The 13,695-nt window shown below is 40.3% G+C and overlaps 1 protein-coding gene and 1 pseudogene across 3 annotated transcripts in view; one reads left to right on the plus strand and one right to left on the minus strand.

The window, feature by feature from the left end:
- LOC146453176 (uncharacterized) overlaps positions 1 to 13,695 on the plus strand; it is a 40,459-nt gene that overhangs the window by 10,740 nt on the left and 16,024 nt on the right. For all 3 annotated transcript variants that reach the window (XM_085096920.1, XM_085096921.1, XM_085096922.1), the window contains exons 11-23: positions 376 to 588; positions 993 to 1,199; positions 1,670 to 1,885; positions 2,344 to 2,544; positions 5,493 to 5,717; positions 6,193 to 6,399; positions 7,303 to 7,512; positions 8,575 to 8,787; positions 9,270 to 9,485; positions 10,520 to 10,729; positions 11,014 to 11,223; positions 11,933 to 12,139; positions 12,807 to 13,025. In XM_085096920.1, coding sequence (XP_084953046.1) covers positions 376 to 588; positions 993 to 1,199; positions 1,670 to 1,885; positions 2,344 to 2,544; positions 5,493 to 5,717; positions 6,193 to 6,399; positions 7,303 to 7,512; positions 8,575 to 8,787; positions 9,270 to 9,485; positions 10,520 to 10,729; positions 11,014 to 11,223; positions 11,933 to 12,139; positions 12,807 to 13,025 — 2,754 coding nt within the window. The remainder of the gene's footprint in view (positions 1 to 375; positions 589 to 992; positions 1,200 to 1,669; positions 1,886 to 2,343; positions 2,545 to 5,492; positions 5,718 to 6,192; positions 6,400 to 7,302; positions 7,513 to 8,574; positions 8,788 to 9,269; positions 9,486 to 10,519; positions 10,730 to 11,013; positions 11,224 to 11,932; positions 12,140 to 12,806; positions 13,026 to 13,695) is intronic.
- LOC146453177 (uncharacterized) lies at positions 3,709 to 4,204 on the minus strand (annotated as a pseudogene).

The following is a 13,695-nucleotide window of genomic DNA, read 5'->3' on the forward strand; positions in this document are numbered from 1 at the left end:
TGGCTTTAAGCTAGTGCACCTCTTGGTTGGTGATCCTAATACGAGTAACACCAACAGTACCTAAAACGATGGCTGGAAGACAATCGCTTAAAATCCTTGAAAAGTCAGGCTGAAACAGTCTTTTCTTCTCTATACAATGCGAACTGCAGGTGTAAAAACGAGTAATAGAAGTACGAACGACCTTCAAAAGCAAATTTATAGTCAAGATTGAATGCAACCGCAAAAGACAACGCGAAAAACCATTTGGAAATTAAGGCACACACATGAAACGGGAAACAGACTTCAACAGCTGCCACAAAACTGATTACTCAAACAGCTCGCCTGGGAGTAACACAAATGGAAAAACAAGAGCATCGTGGTATCATTCCATTACAGGTGCCCGTTTGACACCCTGCCAACGTCAGTACCTGGAACATTCCAGAAGCCCACAACCGTACCAGGAAATTCCTCGATGTCAAGAGAACGGAAGCTTCGAGAAAGTTCAGTGCCGAGGGACGATGTGTTTTTGTGTTGATCCAGAAAATGGGAGGATTGTGAAGGATACCAGTGTTAACGCTCTGTTTGGAGAACCGAGATGTGGCGATACAGGTAAGAGAGTACAACAAATTAGACCGTAGTTATTGATAAAGGAATACCAGCACTAGTGTTTATATTACTACCATGTTTGGAGAATCCAGGTGTGCCGATACAGGTTTAGATAAACAAAAAATTGTACCATAGCTGCTGATAAAGTGCTTGACGGCCACACAAGGGGAGCAAGGATGGTGCAGTGGGGAGAGCACTCAACTCCCACGAATGTGGCTTGGGTTCGATTCCGAAACTTGGCGTCACATGTGGGTTGAGTTTGTTGTTGGTTCTCGTCCTTACTCCTGGTGCCAAATGCCAATTCGATCTGGAGAGCGTCCACAAGTAGTGCTCTGCGCTCAATACAGTGACACCTACATGTAGTGTTTCATTTATTATTTTATTTCACCTAATTGTCTGCCCTTTAGGTCATGGTATTACGTTCTGCCAACGGATACATCAGGAAGCCCTAACAAATCCTTCGAAGGAAATCTATGTGCCACAGTGCGCTAGAGACGGGAGCTTTGTGGAAGTTCAGTGTCATGGACCCAGCAATGAGTGCTGGTGTGTGGATAAACAAGGGAGGGAGCTGACTGGAACCAGGAGAACAGGGCCCTTGAAGTGCGTAGGATTAGGTTTGTTCACCTTTTTTCTTGCTCCGTTTGCTGATTTTTCCACTTAAAAATCTTCGTCTCATGTCTCCAACATAAGCACAAACAAACAGACTTTATTATGTTTTGAGAGCAGTTAACACACAAGCATGTATTTCGTTAGCACCACTTTTTTTTGTTAGTTTTAGCGATGGGTAAAATCTATTGACAAATCTGCTGAGAAAAAAAATTGTTATGTCGTGGTAACTGTACAGAGCAAAGTTTGTTATGTCAAACACGGCACAACATTTGACTTGACTGTAATAGTATCGCTACCGTTTTGTAGTGGAGGTTACCATACCATTTGTTCCTGCTTTTAAAACCTAGCACTGTCCCTGATTTATTGTTGTCTCTGAGATTCAACAACTAAAATCAGCTGTGAAATTTAAACTTGCAGACCTATTATATTTTACCGTAGTTACATCTATGCTATCCTTACCTGGTTTATACAATAGGACAGCCTATGACTGAGTGTCAGAAGGAATACCAGACGAATTTACGGAGTTTACAGCTGTCGTTAAACCGTTATGCCCCTCGTTGTGGTGCAGATGGCAGCTATGAACAGGTTCAATGTGCTGGAGGGGTTTGTTACTGCGTCTCTCCACAAGGAAAGCAAATTCCCGGAAGCAGTACGTACAATTCGGCCAGACAACCAAACTGCACACATCCAGGTAAAAGCATTTGTTTTCCCAATTTCACAAGGTCTTTTGTTAGTCAGCACTTGATACCTGTATTTAAAAACATGGCTGGCAGGGGGCTTCTTTTTTAACGGCTTCAGCGTTGCTTTCTTAAGTTTTGTCGGTACAAAGAAACGCAAGCGCGTTTAATACGGATAAATTTGAAAAAGTTCAAATCAATACCGGGTTACTAAGAATGTTATAGATGTTAGACGTAAAATAGGAGTGCTCAAATTTATCTCTCATGTTATAACTCTTTCATCCAACTAGCCGTTACTTAACGAATTCGTGATCACGGATTAAGTCAGAAGTGTTTTATCAAAATTAATTGCAGGTCTGCCAATAGTAAATGATTTGAACCAAATGGTCTCTTTGAGTCATTATAGTTTTTAAAAATAAACTTTGTTTGAGGTTCTGTAAAATAAAAATCGTTATCGTCATCTCATTTTTAGACGCTAACGTCACCCCCTGCGAGAAAAAACGCCGGGAATCTATCTTCTATTCCAAGAAGTTTGTTCCTTTTTGTAAACCTGACGGTAGGTGGTCAGAGATCCAGTGTGAACGCTCCTCAAGGGAGTGCTGGTGCGTGGACAGCAGCGGAAAAGAAATTCCTAGTACCAGGAGCAGTAACCTCGAAAAATGCCCTGATTTCGGTTGGTAGCCATCCTCTTTATTTCCTTTGATATTATCAAAATGACATTGGACCTTTAAGACTCATTATCTTCACAGCCTACCCACTGAGCATTTCCAGACTAACCGGGTGTTCAGTGGGCGGGATGAGCCATTTTCATCTGGGACATGTAAGTTGTTTTAGGTTTTTTAACATTCATTATCCTAGATGCTTGATGCGTATCTATTTTTTTTTAACAAATTAGATATCTTTTTAAGTTTAACCGTACTCACTGCGATCATAAGCAGGCTCGCAGCAGTTTTTCTGGACTTGGGGTGGAAGTTTTGAAATAACATTCTCAAACTCATTAATGATTCATCAAGAGAAAACAAAGAAAATTACTACCGTGACCGTGGTTTGGATATGTGATCCTAATTAAACAAATATGATTTTTACTTTGTAAAGCGCTTAGTAAAGCGCTTAGAACAGAACTGGATAAGCGCTATATAAGTAGTTATTATTATTATTATTATTATTATTATTATTATTATTAATTACCATAAAATTTTGCCAACTTTAGCCTCGAATTTCTCCAAGAATTATTGATCATTTGAGAAGCCATATCAAATACTCGAAAGTGTGTTTCATCAGATATCCAAACACCTCGAAGACGTTTAAACAAACTCGGCTGCGCCTCGTTTTTTTAACCTTCTTCTCAGTGTTTGGATATCTGATGAAACACTCTTCCTCGTGTTTGATATATTACTTCTAAAACTCATTAATAATTCATAAGTCTGAGAGCCAATAAAAAATGGCTAAATTCGTCACGTGCATGAGTTTTGATGCCAGATGAAAACACAGATGAAAACCACACGTGCTTTGGATCACATATCAAAACCACGCGTGGTTTTCATCTGTCTTCTCATTGGACATCAAGATTTATGTATCAAAACAAAATAAATTGAACACAAAAACAATACTTCAGTTTATTTAATTATCATAATTAATCAGCTTCCTTCCCTTCTTTCCTTGTTTGCAAACTCACACCTTGCCGCGAATCATATTTCATCTTGGCATCAAGACAACGACGAAAAAAAGTAAATCTGCAATAAAATATAGAAAGTTTAAAAAAAGGTCAATCTATATTCTAACTGTACACTTCGATGAAAAGAGTATCCTGCATCGAACATAAATTCTATATCCTCTCTTACCTTTTATCCGAAGCAGCTAAAGGATTTAATGCTTCGCTTCCCACAATTTCATGTAATAGCCTTCGGATGCCACAGATAATTCCAGAAAGGGTCCTTGCTGGATACACCTTCCCTTCACTATTCGCAACCTCCTGGACAAATTTACTCAGCCAGTATTTTAAAGCGTTGGCATCCATATTTGCCAAATCTGTATTCAACGACTGAACTTTGGACAAATCTCCATAATCTTTAAAATAGGCACCAGCATCAAGTACAGGAACTTTAACTTTTCTATTTATCTGCCATTCGCGAAAAATTTTAATCGCCCATTTGGTTTTGTGGACAGTTGACTTAGGAATGCTCCCTTGCAGCAACTTTAATTCTTCTTCCCCAGTTTTTGGAAAACGAAAAGTGCTTTCCGTATTCGCTGCAAGACTCTGTCTTCTTCACCACCACATGACTTACAACGAACAACACAAAAATTCCCATTTTTTGATTATTATTAAAATACATAATCTCATGAGAAATTAAAGCACTGAAACAATGCCCCTTAATTACTAAAGAAGTGTGAATAGTTTTAGAAGCAAAATCAAAAACTCGTGCGTCGTGTTTGACTGTGGTCTCCAGACACCTCGAAACAATAAAAGCACGAGGCCTTCGGCCTCGTGCTTTCATCTGTTTCTCGGTGTCTGGAAACCCCGGTCAAACACTCGCAACTCGTTTTTGATTTATTACATTTCGCATAGAAGATAAACTTCGATCTCCTTCATACTACATCATCATTTCAACATATGATCAAAGTTAATTTTCTCATCGGTTTCAAAGCAACAACTATCTCCATAGCAACGGGTAGCGCATAGCCTCTCATTTTAAACATTGTCAATTATCTCGAAATCTAGTCAGACACTTTATGTTCTTGCTTCCCAAGTCTTCCAATGTAAAAAATTTACCTTTTGCACGACTTCACGTTATGATAAATATTAAAAGCACGTGAATATCAGTGAAATAGACCTGGACAAACAACGTAAAACTCTTGTTCGGAGAAAGGAAATAACGACTGCAACTTGACCAAGATTCAATAACACCGGTTTCGGTTCTTGAGCCTAAATGTCTTGCGTGAATGTCGAAAGAATTCTTACTCTAACCGCTTGTAATTTAACAGAACAGTCTGTGGACGCATTTTAAAGATATCTCGGTTTATGCAAAGTAGGAACTTTTTCATTCATCTGCACTTTATTTCAACTGTTTTCAAACATAAATATCTTAAAATCGGAGACACCCATGAAGCTCAATATACATTTGAATGATTTTTCTATGAGGAAAGACCTTTTAACAGAAAAGACAAAGTGTCAATTTTTATTTTGCCAGAGATATTGGTGAAAAATGTGGCCATAGACTAAATCACTCCGTAAAAATTGATTCATTATTTCTTGAAAACGCTCTTACAGATTTTTTTTCTAATTTCGCCTACAAGTTGTCTAGATTGAGTAGTTTAAGTCCCTAAAGTTTCGTCATAAAGTGTATGACAAGATTTCGAGATAATTGATAATGTTTGAAAAAAGAGCCTGTGCGCTACCGTTGCTATGGTAACAGTTGTTGCTTGGAAACCGATGAGAAAATCAACTTTGATCATATGTTGAAATGATGTGGAATGAAGGAGATCGAAATTTATCTTCTATGCGAGATTGTAATTTCAAACCTTCCACTCTAAGTCCAGAAAAACTGCTGCGAGCCTCCTTAATTACCCACATCACCTTTCCTGGTTTTTTGTATTACAATAAAGGCCTCTTATTACTCGTAGATTGCTTCAAGTTCTCCACTAAACTGAGTCCTTGTCGAAAGAGATTACTTAACCTGTTGAAGAGCGCCCATCCCGTCAGACATCTTCCATGGTGCCGAGTGGATGGTTCCTATAACCCAATGCAGTGTTACGGATCTTACTGCTATTGCGTCTATGAGAATGGGAATGAACAGCCTGGCACTAAGATTAGTGTGGTTGTGGGAAGACCTGTCTGCACTTATACCAGTAAGCGGTGGTTGTATATTTTCGTTTTTTCATGTGTCTGAGAGTCATTCAGTTTCTATATTTCCCATCTTTTAAATTTGCTGCAGGGCAATCATTATTTGTGAATGGCTAAAACTTGATTTCAGGAAACTTAGATAAATTAAATATTATGCTTAAAGTAATTAACGAGCGGAAGGAACAACTAACATAGATTTATACGCACGTTCTACCTGAATCTGAGAAAATTGCTGGGTACATGCCCGTGTATGGAATATTTGTAAACAGATCCGAGGGAAGCTTTTTGCGCAAGAGTGGGGATTGGAGGCGGGGGGTTGGCTTGGATCGATGTTTCGACACTTTCGAGTTCTTCCCGAGATTGCAGACTGTTACATCACGCACCTCGCCGTCTTTTTTTTTTTAAGTAGCGGCTTTCAGCTGTCTAGAAAAAGTCCCATCAGGTCAGGCTATGACTAAACACTTTATTCTGTTGTTGTAGGTGGGACGGTGACTGAATGTCAACGTAGGTATCACGAGGCCTCTCTGCAGTCTTCTGAAGGTGTATTTGTACCTCGATGCAAATCAAATGGTCGGTACGAGGAGGTGCAGTGTCAGGAGTCCAGTGGAGAGTGCTGGTGTGTGGACCAGAATGGAAAGGAAATTCTTGGAACCAGGACTACTCAGCCCTTAAAATGTCCTATATCAGGTGAATTTTAAAACTAAAACTGCCCCATTCCCCCCCCCCCCCCCGTCTTTACTTAACCCGTGTTTGGGTATAGGTTGCCGCTGGGGGTTGAAGCCCTGACCCTGTTTAGGACGAAAATAACCTTAAACAACTACCCTGTGTAGGACTACGCCCTCTATTTTAAGACCCTATTTAGGAAAAAAGGACAACATCTAGCTCTTGTTTTACACAAGTGTGGCAATGGTAATTACATTTAAAGGCCTACTGTTACTTACAGGACGTGATGTTCCACGCATTGAAACGCGAACACCAATCACAACAGATAAAATAGTAGAAGTGATGGCGAAAACCCCAAAATTTCGTATTACCAAATACTCGAATAGTCTTGCAACCATACCCTGTATAGGACGGGTCCAGGGCAGACTCGCTTATATACCCTGTTCAGGGCAGAGCAGCCAAAAACCATATCCTATCCAGCGGCACGTCCCCGCATAGCCCATATAGGGGAGTACCTCCCACCCCGCGAGAAAACTGCCTCGTTGTTCTCAACCATCGTTATCATTAACAACGTTTTCCTTTCGAGTTTACATCATTTCGTGTTTCTTCGTATGTACTTTAGGAAACTTTTAATACGTCAATTGCCATTTACTTTTCATCACGAGTGAAACCTCTCTCATTCATCTACGCTAAATAATATTTTAGTCATACTGTCACAACATTTCTGCCAAAACTGGAAACCATGATTTGAAGTTTCCTTAAAACTCTTAGATAAGATTTTCCAGCTCCCTCCTCCAGTCAGTAGCAGTTCATGCGGGTGATTTAATTTGTTTCATCACCATAAACAGTGTTATGGGGATTGAGATGACTGGTACAGTCTCAATGCAAAAGATTCTCAAGCGATTTTCTTCTTGTTTGCGCCAAAAGGAACTCGTTTAACCACATGCCAAAAGCGTTACATAGAGTATGCAAAAAACCCGCTCCCAGGAATAATGATTCCTAGATGCAGAGAGGACGGAACGTTTGAGCCCATGCAGTGCCAAGGCCTTGACTGCTTCTGTGTCGATAATGACGGGAATGAAATCAAGGGGACGTCCTTACCTGCTAGACTTGGAAAACCTAAATGTGGCATTTCTGGTAGGTTGTGATGTCATAAGCTTCAAAATATAATACATGTGGTTAAATTCGTGTTATAATTGTCTCAGTATTAGCCAATTGGTTAGTCTTCTGTCAGTTAGCACTCTGAAACTCTTACGTTAACTTTGTTGAGGATATTGAGTTCATGTTCACAGCACCACAGGGTGCTATCGTAAAGAGTTCCGATAGTAACGACCCCCCGAAAGTAACGTCAAAACTTTGTGGCCTCTAATAAATCCCGAAAATAGCGAAACCCCAAAAGTAGCGAGTTTTTTTAAATTTTGTTATACACATACCGAATGCCTTTATTGTTTTCCAATCCAAAGTCAAGCTTTTTGTATCACCGTTACATACTTTCTGTTCATAAAATTAAACGCCATCTTTATAGCATGGAATACAAATAAAATGTTGTTGTTTTTTTATATTATGTTCCTAGCTTTGTTTCATGGTTTTTGTTCCCCGAAAATTACGACCCCCCCTCTCCCCCCTAAAGTAACGAGCTCCAAAGGCTGCTAATTCCGAAAGTAACGAGGGTCGCTACTATCGGATCTTTATGGTAGTTTAAAACCGTGTGTACATAAAGTTGCTTTGATTAATTCATTCACTTTGTAAATCGTTGAATCTTTCAAATAAGTGATTTTTATTCGATTTTCAAACAGTAGCATACTATGTGACAAGAGCAGTACTTAATTTTACTTGACACCAATCGAAATGTGCTATTCCATTAACTGTGTGTCAGTTAATGAAAATTTTCATTACTTGCATGTAAAGCTTTAACATCTTTTGACCATTATTATTCTTGACAAGTTATCTAGGCCGGTATAGACGACTGACAAGCTTGTTTGCCATTACAGTTTTTGGCACGCTTTTCCTTGGTAAATGCTCCTTGCTAAAAACAGACACGTCAGAAGACTTACCAAGGAAAAAATTACAAGTTCTGTCCTATATACGAGAACACGAGAAACTTGTTAAATGTAAACTTTTCAAGGAAAGCCTGCTCATGTGTAACCTAAGTGACGGAAGTGTACAATATATGCTTGTTTGTTTTTGCCCTGTGTATAGGTAATGAACCGCCTTCCATTTGCCAAAAGCAGTACAAGGAGGCTCTGCAACTCCCAGCTACACCTCTCAACTTCATTCCTACATGCAAACGCGAAGGCAGGTTTGAGGAGATACAATGTCTGCGAGCTACAGGTGAATGCTGGTGTGTAGACCAGTCTGGGAAAGAAACCAATGGAACAAGGACAACAGGCTACCTAATATGCCCTTCCGCAGGTTTGTCACATCTCTTAACATGTCATTCCCCGTAAAATGTATTAAAATCCTGCACACTGCATAGATAGTATAGTATTTATTCCACGGTGTCCATAGTGCTCTCGGTATTTCTGGTTGGTGTGAGAGGTATTTTAAGGCTTTTCCCTTAGTTTCATAGACCAGTGCAACAATTTTGAGAATATACATGGTAGATTGGCACAGAGACGACAGTAAGTGATCTTCCCTGTCCATTTTAGCCTCTTAGGTGCACAACGATAATTGAACGATTCGTGTGTTATCGGTCGAAGGCAAATCGTTATTTCCGTGCAACTTAAAGGAGCATATACCCAACCAGCACTATTGACAAACAATCGATATGAGGTTAATTTTGCTATCTAAAGCTGCTTAAGTACTTTACCAAGAGCTTCTGCTTGCTTTGTAAATATTTGATTTCTTCTCTTTACCATCAGTCGCCTAAAAGCGTACATTGTCTTTATTCCCAGGTTCTCCCTTAAAGCAGTGCCAAAAGGAGTATCAGGGAATTCTACGAAGCTGGATTTTACCGGGTCCTTATATACCTCAGTGCACACACGATGGACGATATGAGCCCATACAGTGCCGGGGACTCTACTGCTTCTGCGTCAACGAACATGGAGTAGAATTTCATGGAACACGATTGGATATTATTGAAGGGAAACCCAAATGCCGCAAGGGAGGAGGTTAGTTTTCTGTTGAAATTCGCGCTTACTATGATTGGTTGAAAGCAGTGTTTCGATGTCTATGTACCGTAATTGTTTTACAAAATGGAAAAAATTTGGTCCATGCATCCATATAGTTATAAAAGTACGAGTGAAAGTGACAACTGCCTTTTACAGCGTTGTACTTTGGTACCACTTTTTACTACCGATAACAATAGATGGCACCCAGCTAGCTTAACAACATTGGCAGGTTCAAGTACCTCGGAAGTGTTAATGATGGGTCTCGTCCAGGCTCAGCGAAAGCTAGTCAAGCACTCGGTAGGCTGCGTAAAAAGGTACTGAACAAACATGATATCCACAACGCTGACAATATTCGGTGCTGTGGTACTGACGTCTCTCTTTTACGGGTGTGAGCCTATACCGCAGATATATCAAACAGCTGGATAAATTTTACACGCGTTCATTGAGTTCTATTCTGACCCTTCGCTGACAGGACTGTGTCAATAGCCTGGGATCTTATAGAAAGTCGATTCCACCAGTATTGAGGCAATCCTTTTCAGCAATGGGTAAAGCATGCCATTAGGATGGAGATTCAGCGTTTGCCTCGTCAGTTGTTGTACAGTGAGCTGGCAGCTGGCCGGAGGAAACTAGGCCGGCCGATCAAGCGATACAAGGAATTTGTGAAGCGGATCCTCAGTGGTATGACATTAAACCAAAGGAGCCTTACTTGAAACTTTTGCTGCAGATAGAACACGTTGAAGCGTAATCACGCATAAAACTACAATTACATTATAGCTTCGAAGAAGATCGGCACCCTCGCCTCAATACTGTTCGTGAATGACGTCATGGGGCAGCGGCCACCATGATCAGAACCAGATATTTCCAGTGCCCTCACTATTTAATTAAGTTAAGTTTTTAAATTACTTGGCAATTCCAAAAATAATCGAACAATTTCCGCTAACACTTTTCAACTGACTTTATATTATTTATTAGCTGATCTCGTAAAACTTTATAGGCTTTTAATCGCGTAACATTTCACTTTTCATTGCATACAGGTTTCTCGTTGACCCTGTGTCAAAGGCAGTTTCAAGACTATCTTCGGCATCCTATGCCTGGTCGTTTCGAACCACGCTGTAGTAAGGCTGGTGCCTACCAAGAGGTTCAATGTCACGGGGATGTTTGCTTTTGTGTCAACTTTGAGGGGACTGAGTTACCGGGCACGAGACAAAGTATTGCGATGGGAAAGCCAATCTGCTCTTCGCCAGGTGATGGCTGGAATACTTCTTTTGGGCATTTTCTATGTTTACACGAAGGAGTTACTTAAAGACCTGTAGTTCTGCTGTGTTGTTGCATCTGTTTAAAGGCTGATTTCTCACATTTTTGCAGCACTACGCGGCGTAGCCTTTAAATACCAGTTAATAGCCGTGGTGAAAGTCGGCGTACAGTGTGAATTCCATCTGACCGACACGATGCCCCTTGCATTGTTAGCAGTTACAGTTAAAACGTTTATTTGTTGTTTATTTGTTTTTGGTTTTTGTTTCCTTCATAGGGAATGTGCTGACAAGTTGTCAAAAACGGCTACAGGAAGCAATTAACCTTCCACCAGAACCCACACGGTTCGTGCCCCACTGCAAATTGAATGGCGATTACGCGGGAATACAATGTGAAAACTCTTCAGGGCTTTGTTGGTGCGTAGATGAAGACGGGAGAAAACTTTCCTCTACCGTCACTAACCAGGCTGTCCAATGTTCCGCCATTGGTAAGAAGTTGATTTCACAGTTGAAATTTTAGTGTATTAATTTAATGGAAATGTATTTTGCTTTATACTAGCCGACTGCCAAAATTAGGTGCTGCATCCAAACCGTACACTTACTGGACAATATAAATTTTTGTACTTCGTCTTTCTGCTTAAGTTTAGAACCGGAATCCAAAGGGGACCGCGTCCCACACCCTAACGAGGGAACCTTTGTAGTACTCATACTTTATTTTGATTGACGCTTCTTCGTTAACTCAGAACATCAAAGCAATTTTGTCGTCCAGTTGCCCTGAAAGCCCCTCCACCTCAAAATATAATAATTGAGAAGCAACGTATATTGCTAACCTGGCCGAATCCCATTTGCCAGGTTTAAGTATTTATATGTATACCCTTTGATGGTCTTTTTTCAAGTTGTTTTTCACCTGGCCGGATACGTATGCCTGGGAGTAAACATCTTTTATAAACAGTTATCCAGTGAATGAAATACCGTGCTTCACATCACTAACCCGATCTCATTAACTACATTTAGCTTCAAATAGAAAGCTTGTCACCAGCATGGCATTTCATACACCAGCTTACCCAAAAACTATATTTTTTCAGATGGTGCATGCTTGGATGATTTTTGCCTACGTTTAGCTAAATATGTACCATCCGTTTGTTATATAACACTTACTTTTCCACTTGTTTAACTACTTTTTGTTTCTTCCTTTAGAGACTAATACTCTGTGCTGGACTCGCTATCAACAAAACATCAGGAGCGGCACTGCAGGTTCTCACGTACCATGGTGCACATCTGATGGAAGCTTCTCCCCGTTGCAGATTCAGGGCTCTCTTTATTTCTGCATTTTTGAGAGAGGCGATGAAGTAGCAGGCACCAGCGTTGATATTAGCCTCGGCATACCAGACTGCCACGCAGCGAGTACGTTCCACAGATTTTACCTTAACAATAACAAGGCACACTCGTCTTCTTCAAAACATGTGTACCATGATAGGAGCACTCGGATTTCTTTTTTCCGAGTATGCCTGCGTCACTTTCTAGAATAATCATCATTCTCATGTGTACCATCCTTTACAACTCATTTGAGCAGTCCGCTCCTCTGATAAATATTTTAACATTCAGGACGTTCTAGAAATATTTTTAGGGACCTTAGGCACAGACGACGACGACCCCAACGAAAACGGGACTCAACAATTACATTTGCGTTTTTTGAATAAATTCGCGATTATTTCTACTTATTTAGTTTGTGTAATTTGCCCGAACTATCCAGGAGCTCAAGTCATAGGGGTGGCTTTAAAGTTAATAAAGAGGAAGGAAAATTGATCACCATGCGTTCACGTTCTTCATTAAACCTTGAATGTGGTCATTTCACGTTGTTGTTTTGCAGAGGACGACAAAGAAATGTACCAAAGTTTATAACGCACGTGCAGAGCCAGTGTTTTGCTTATGAAAAACTATTGTTTTCTGACGTTCTCGGTGGCGTCGTCTTCGTCCCTTTTATCTGACAGTGAACACCACACGGAGTGTAACAACCCTTCGCATAAATTTTACTTTAGAAGTTCTATTTTACATGTTATTCCTTTTGTAGCTTCTCGCGGATATATAGTAACTCCCTGCCAACGTGAACGAGCCCGTCGCTCGCATCTTCCACTGGCGGCTGGAAAATATGTCCCCCGTTGTAAAATTGACGGGACATATGACGAAGTACAGTGTGATGTAGTAGTAGGGCAGTGTTGGTGTGTGGATAGAGATGGTAAAGAGATAAAAGGGACAAGGAACGAAGGAGTTATTCGCTGCCCAACAAAAGGTATAACTGTCATAAGATGTTTCATACGTTTCACGTGACCACAGTTTTGCTCAACTCCTTTTTTTAGATTCTTTCATTCTAAGCGAAATATAATTAAAGTAATAGTTCGAAATAGTATATTTTTGACCCAAACTGTCATCAACCTCGTTCCTAGGCCGTGTAAATTGGGAGGGGCGGGAAACGACCTTGGCATCGGCTGGTCACGTTCACACATAAATAGTTCGAACAAAATTTAATTAATGCAATTCACTGGTTAATCTTCTATATTGATTTTGAACGGCCTAGTGACACTAGCAAATCGAGGAATTATTATTTATTTGATGTTAATAATCTTGTTTATGGCGCAGTCAATGCCAAGAAAGATTCACGCCGCTCGTAGTCCTGTCAGTGTATTCCGGCTTTGTGGCGGTGTGTACGCAAGTCGTAATAAATAGGCATCGACCTGAAAATTCATCCTACTTGTGGAGTTGCGATAATCTAGTCATCGCTAATTTATTACACCCAAGATGTTTGGTTATTTGTTGGGCACGAGTGGCCAGCCGATGATAGGATCCTTCCCGCCGCTCCCTATTTACAAGGGAAATGTTCTGGCAACGAGTTTGAATTTTCATAGGATTTCTATCTTTCAGAACTTATAGAACTTTCGAACTTACAGACCTATCAACAATAA

Source organism: Pavona decussata, unplaced genomic scaffold (assembly GCF_977016875.1).
Source record: "Pavona decussata unplaced genomic scaffold, jaPavDecu1.1 SCAFFOLD_345, whole genome shotgun sequence".
Classification (NCBI taxonomy): domain Eukaryota; kingdom Metazoa; phylum Cnidaria; class Anthozoa; order Scleractinia; family Agariciidae; genus Pavona; species Pavona decussata.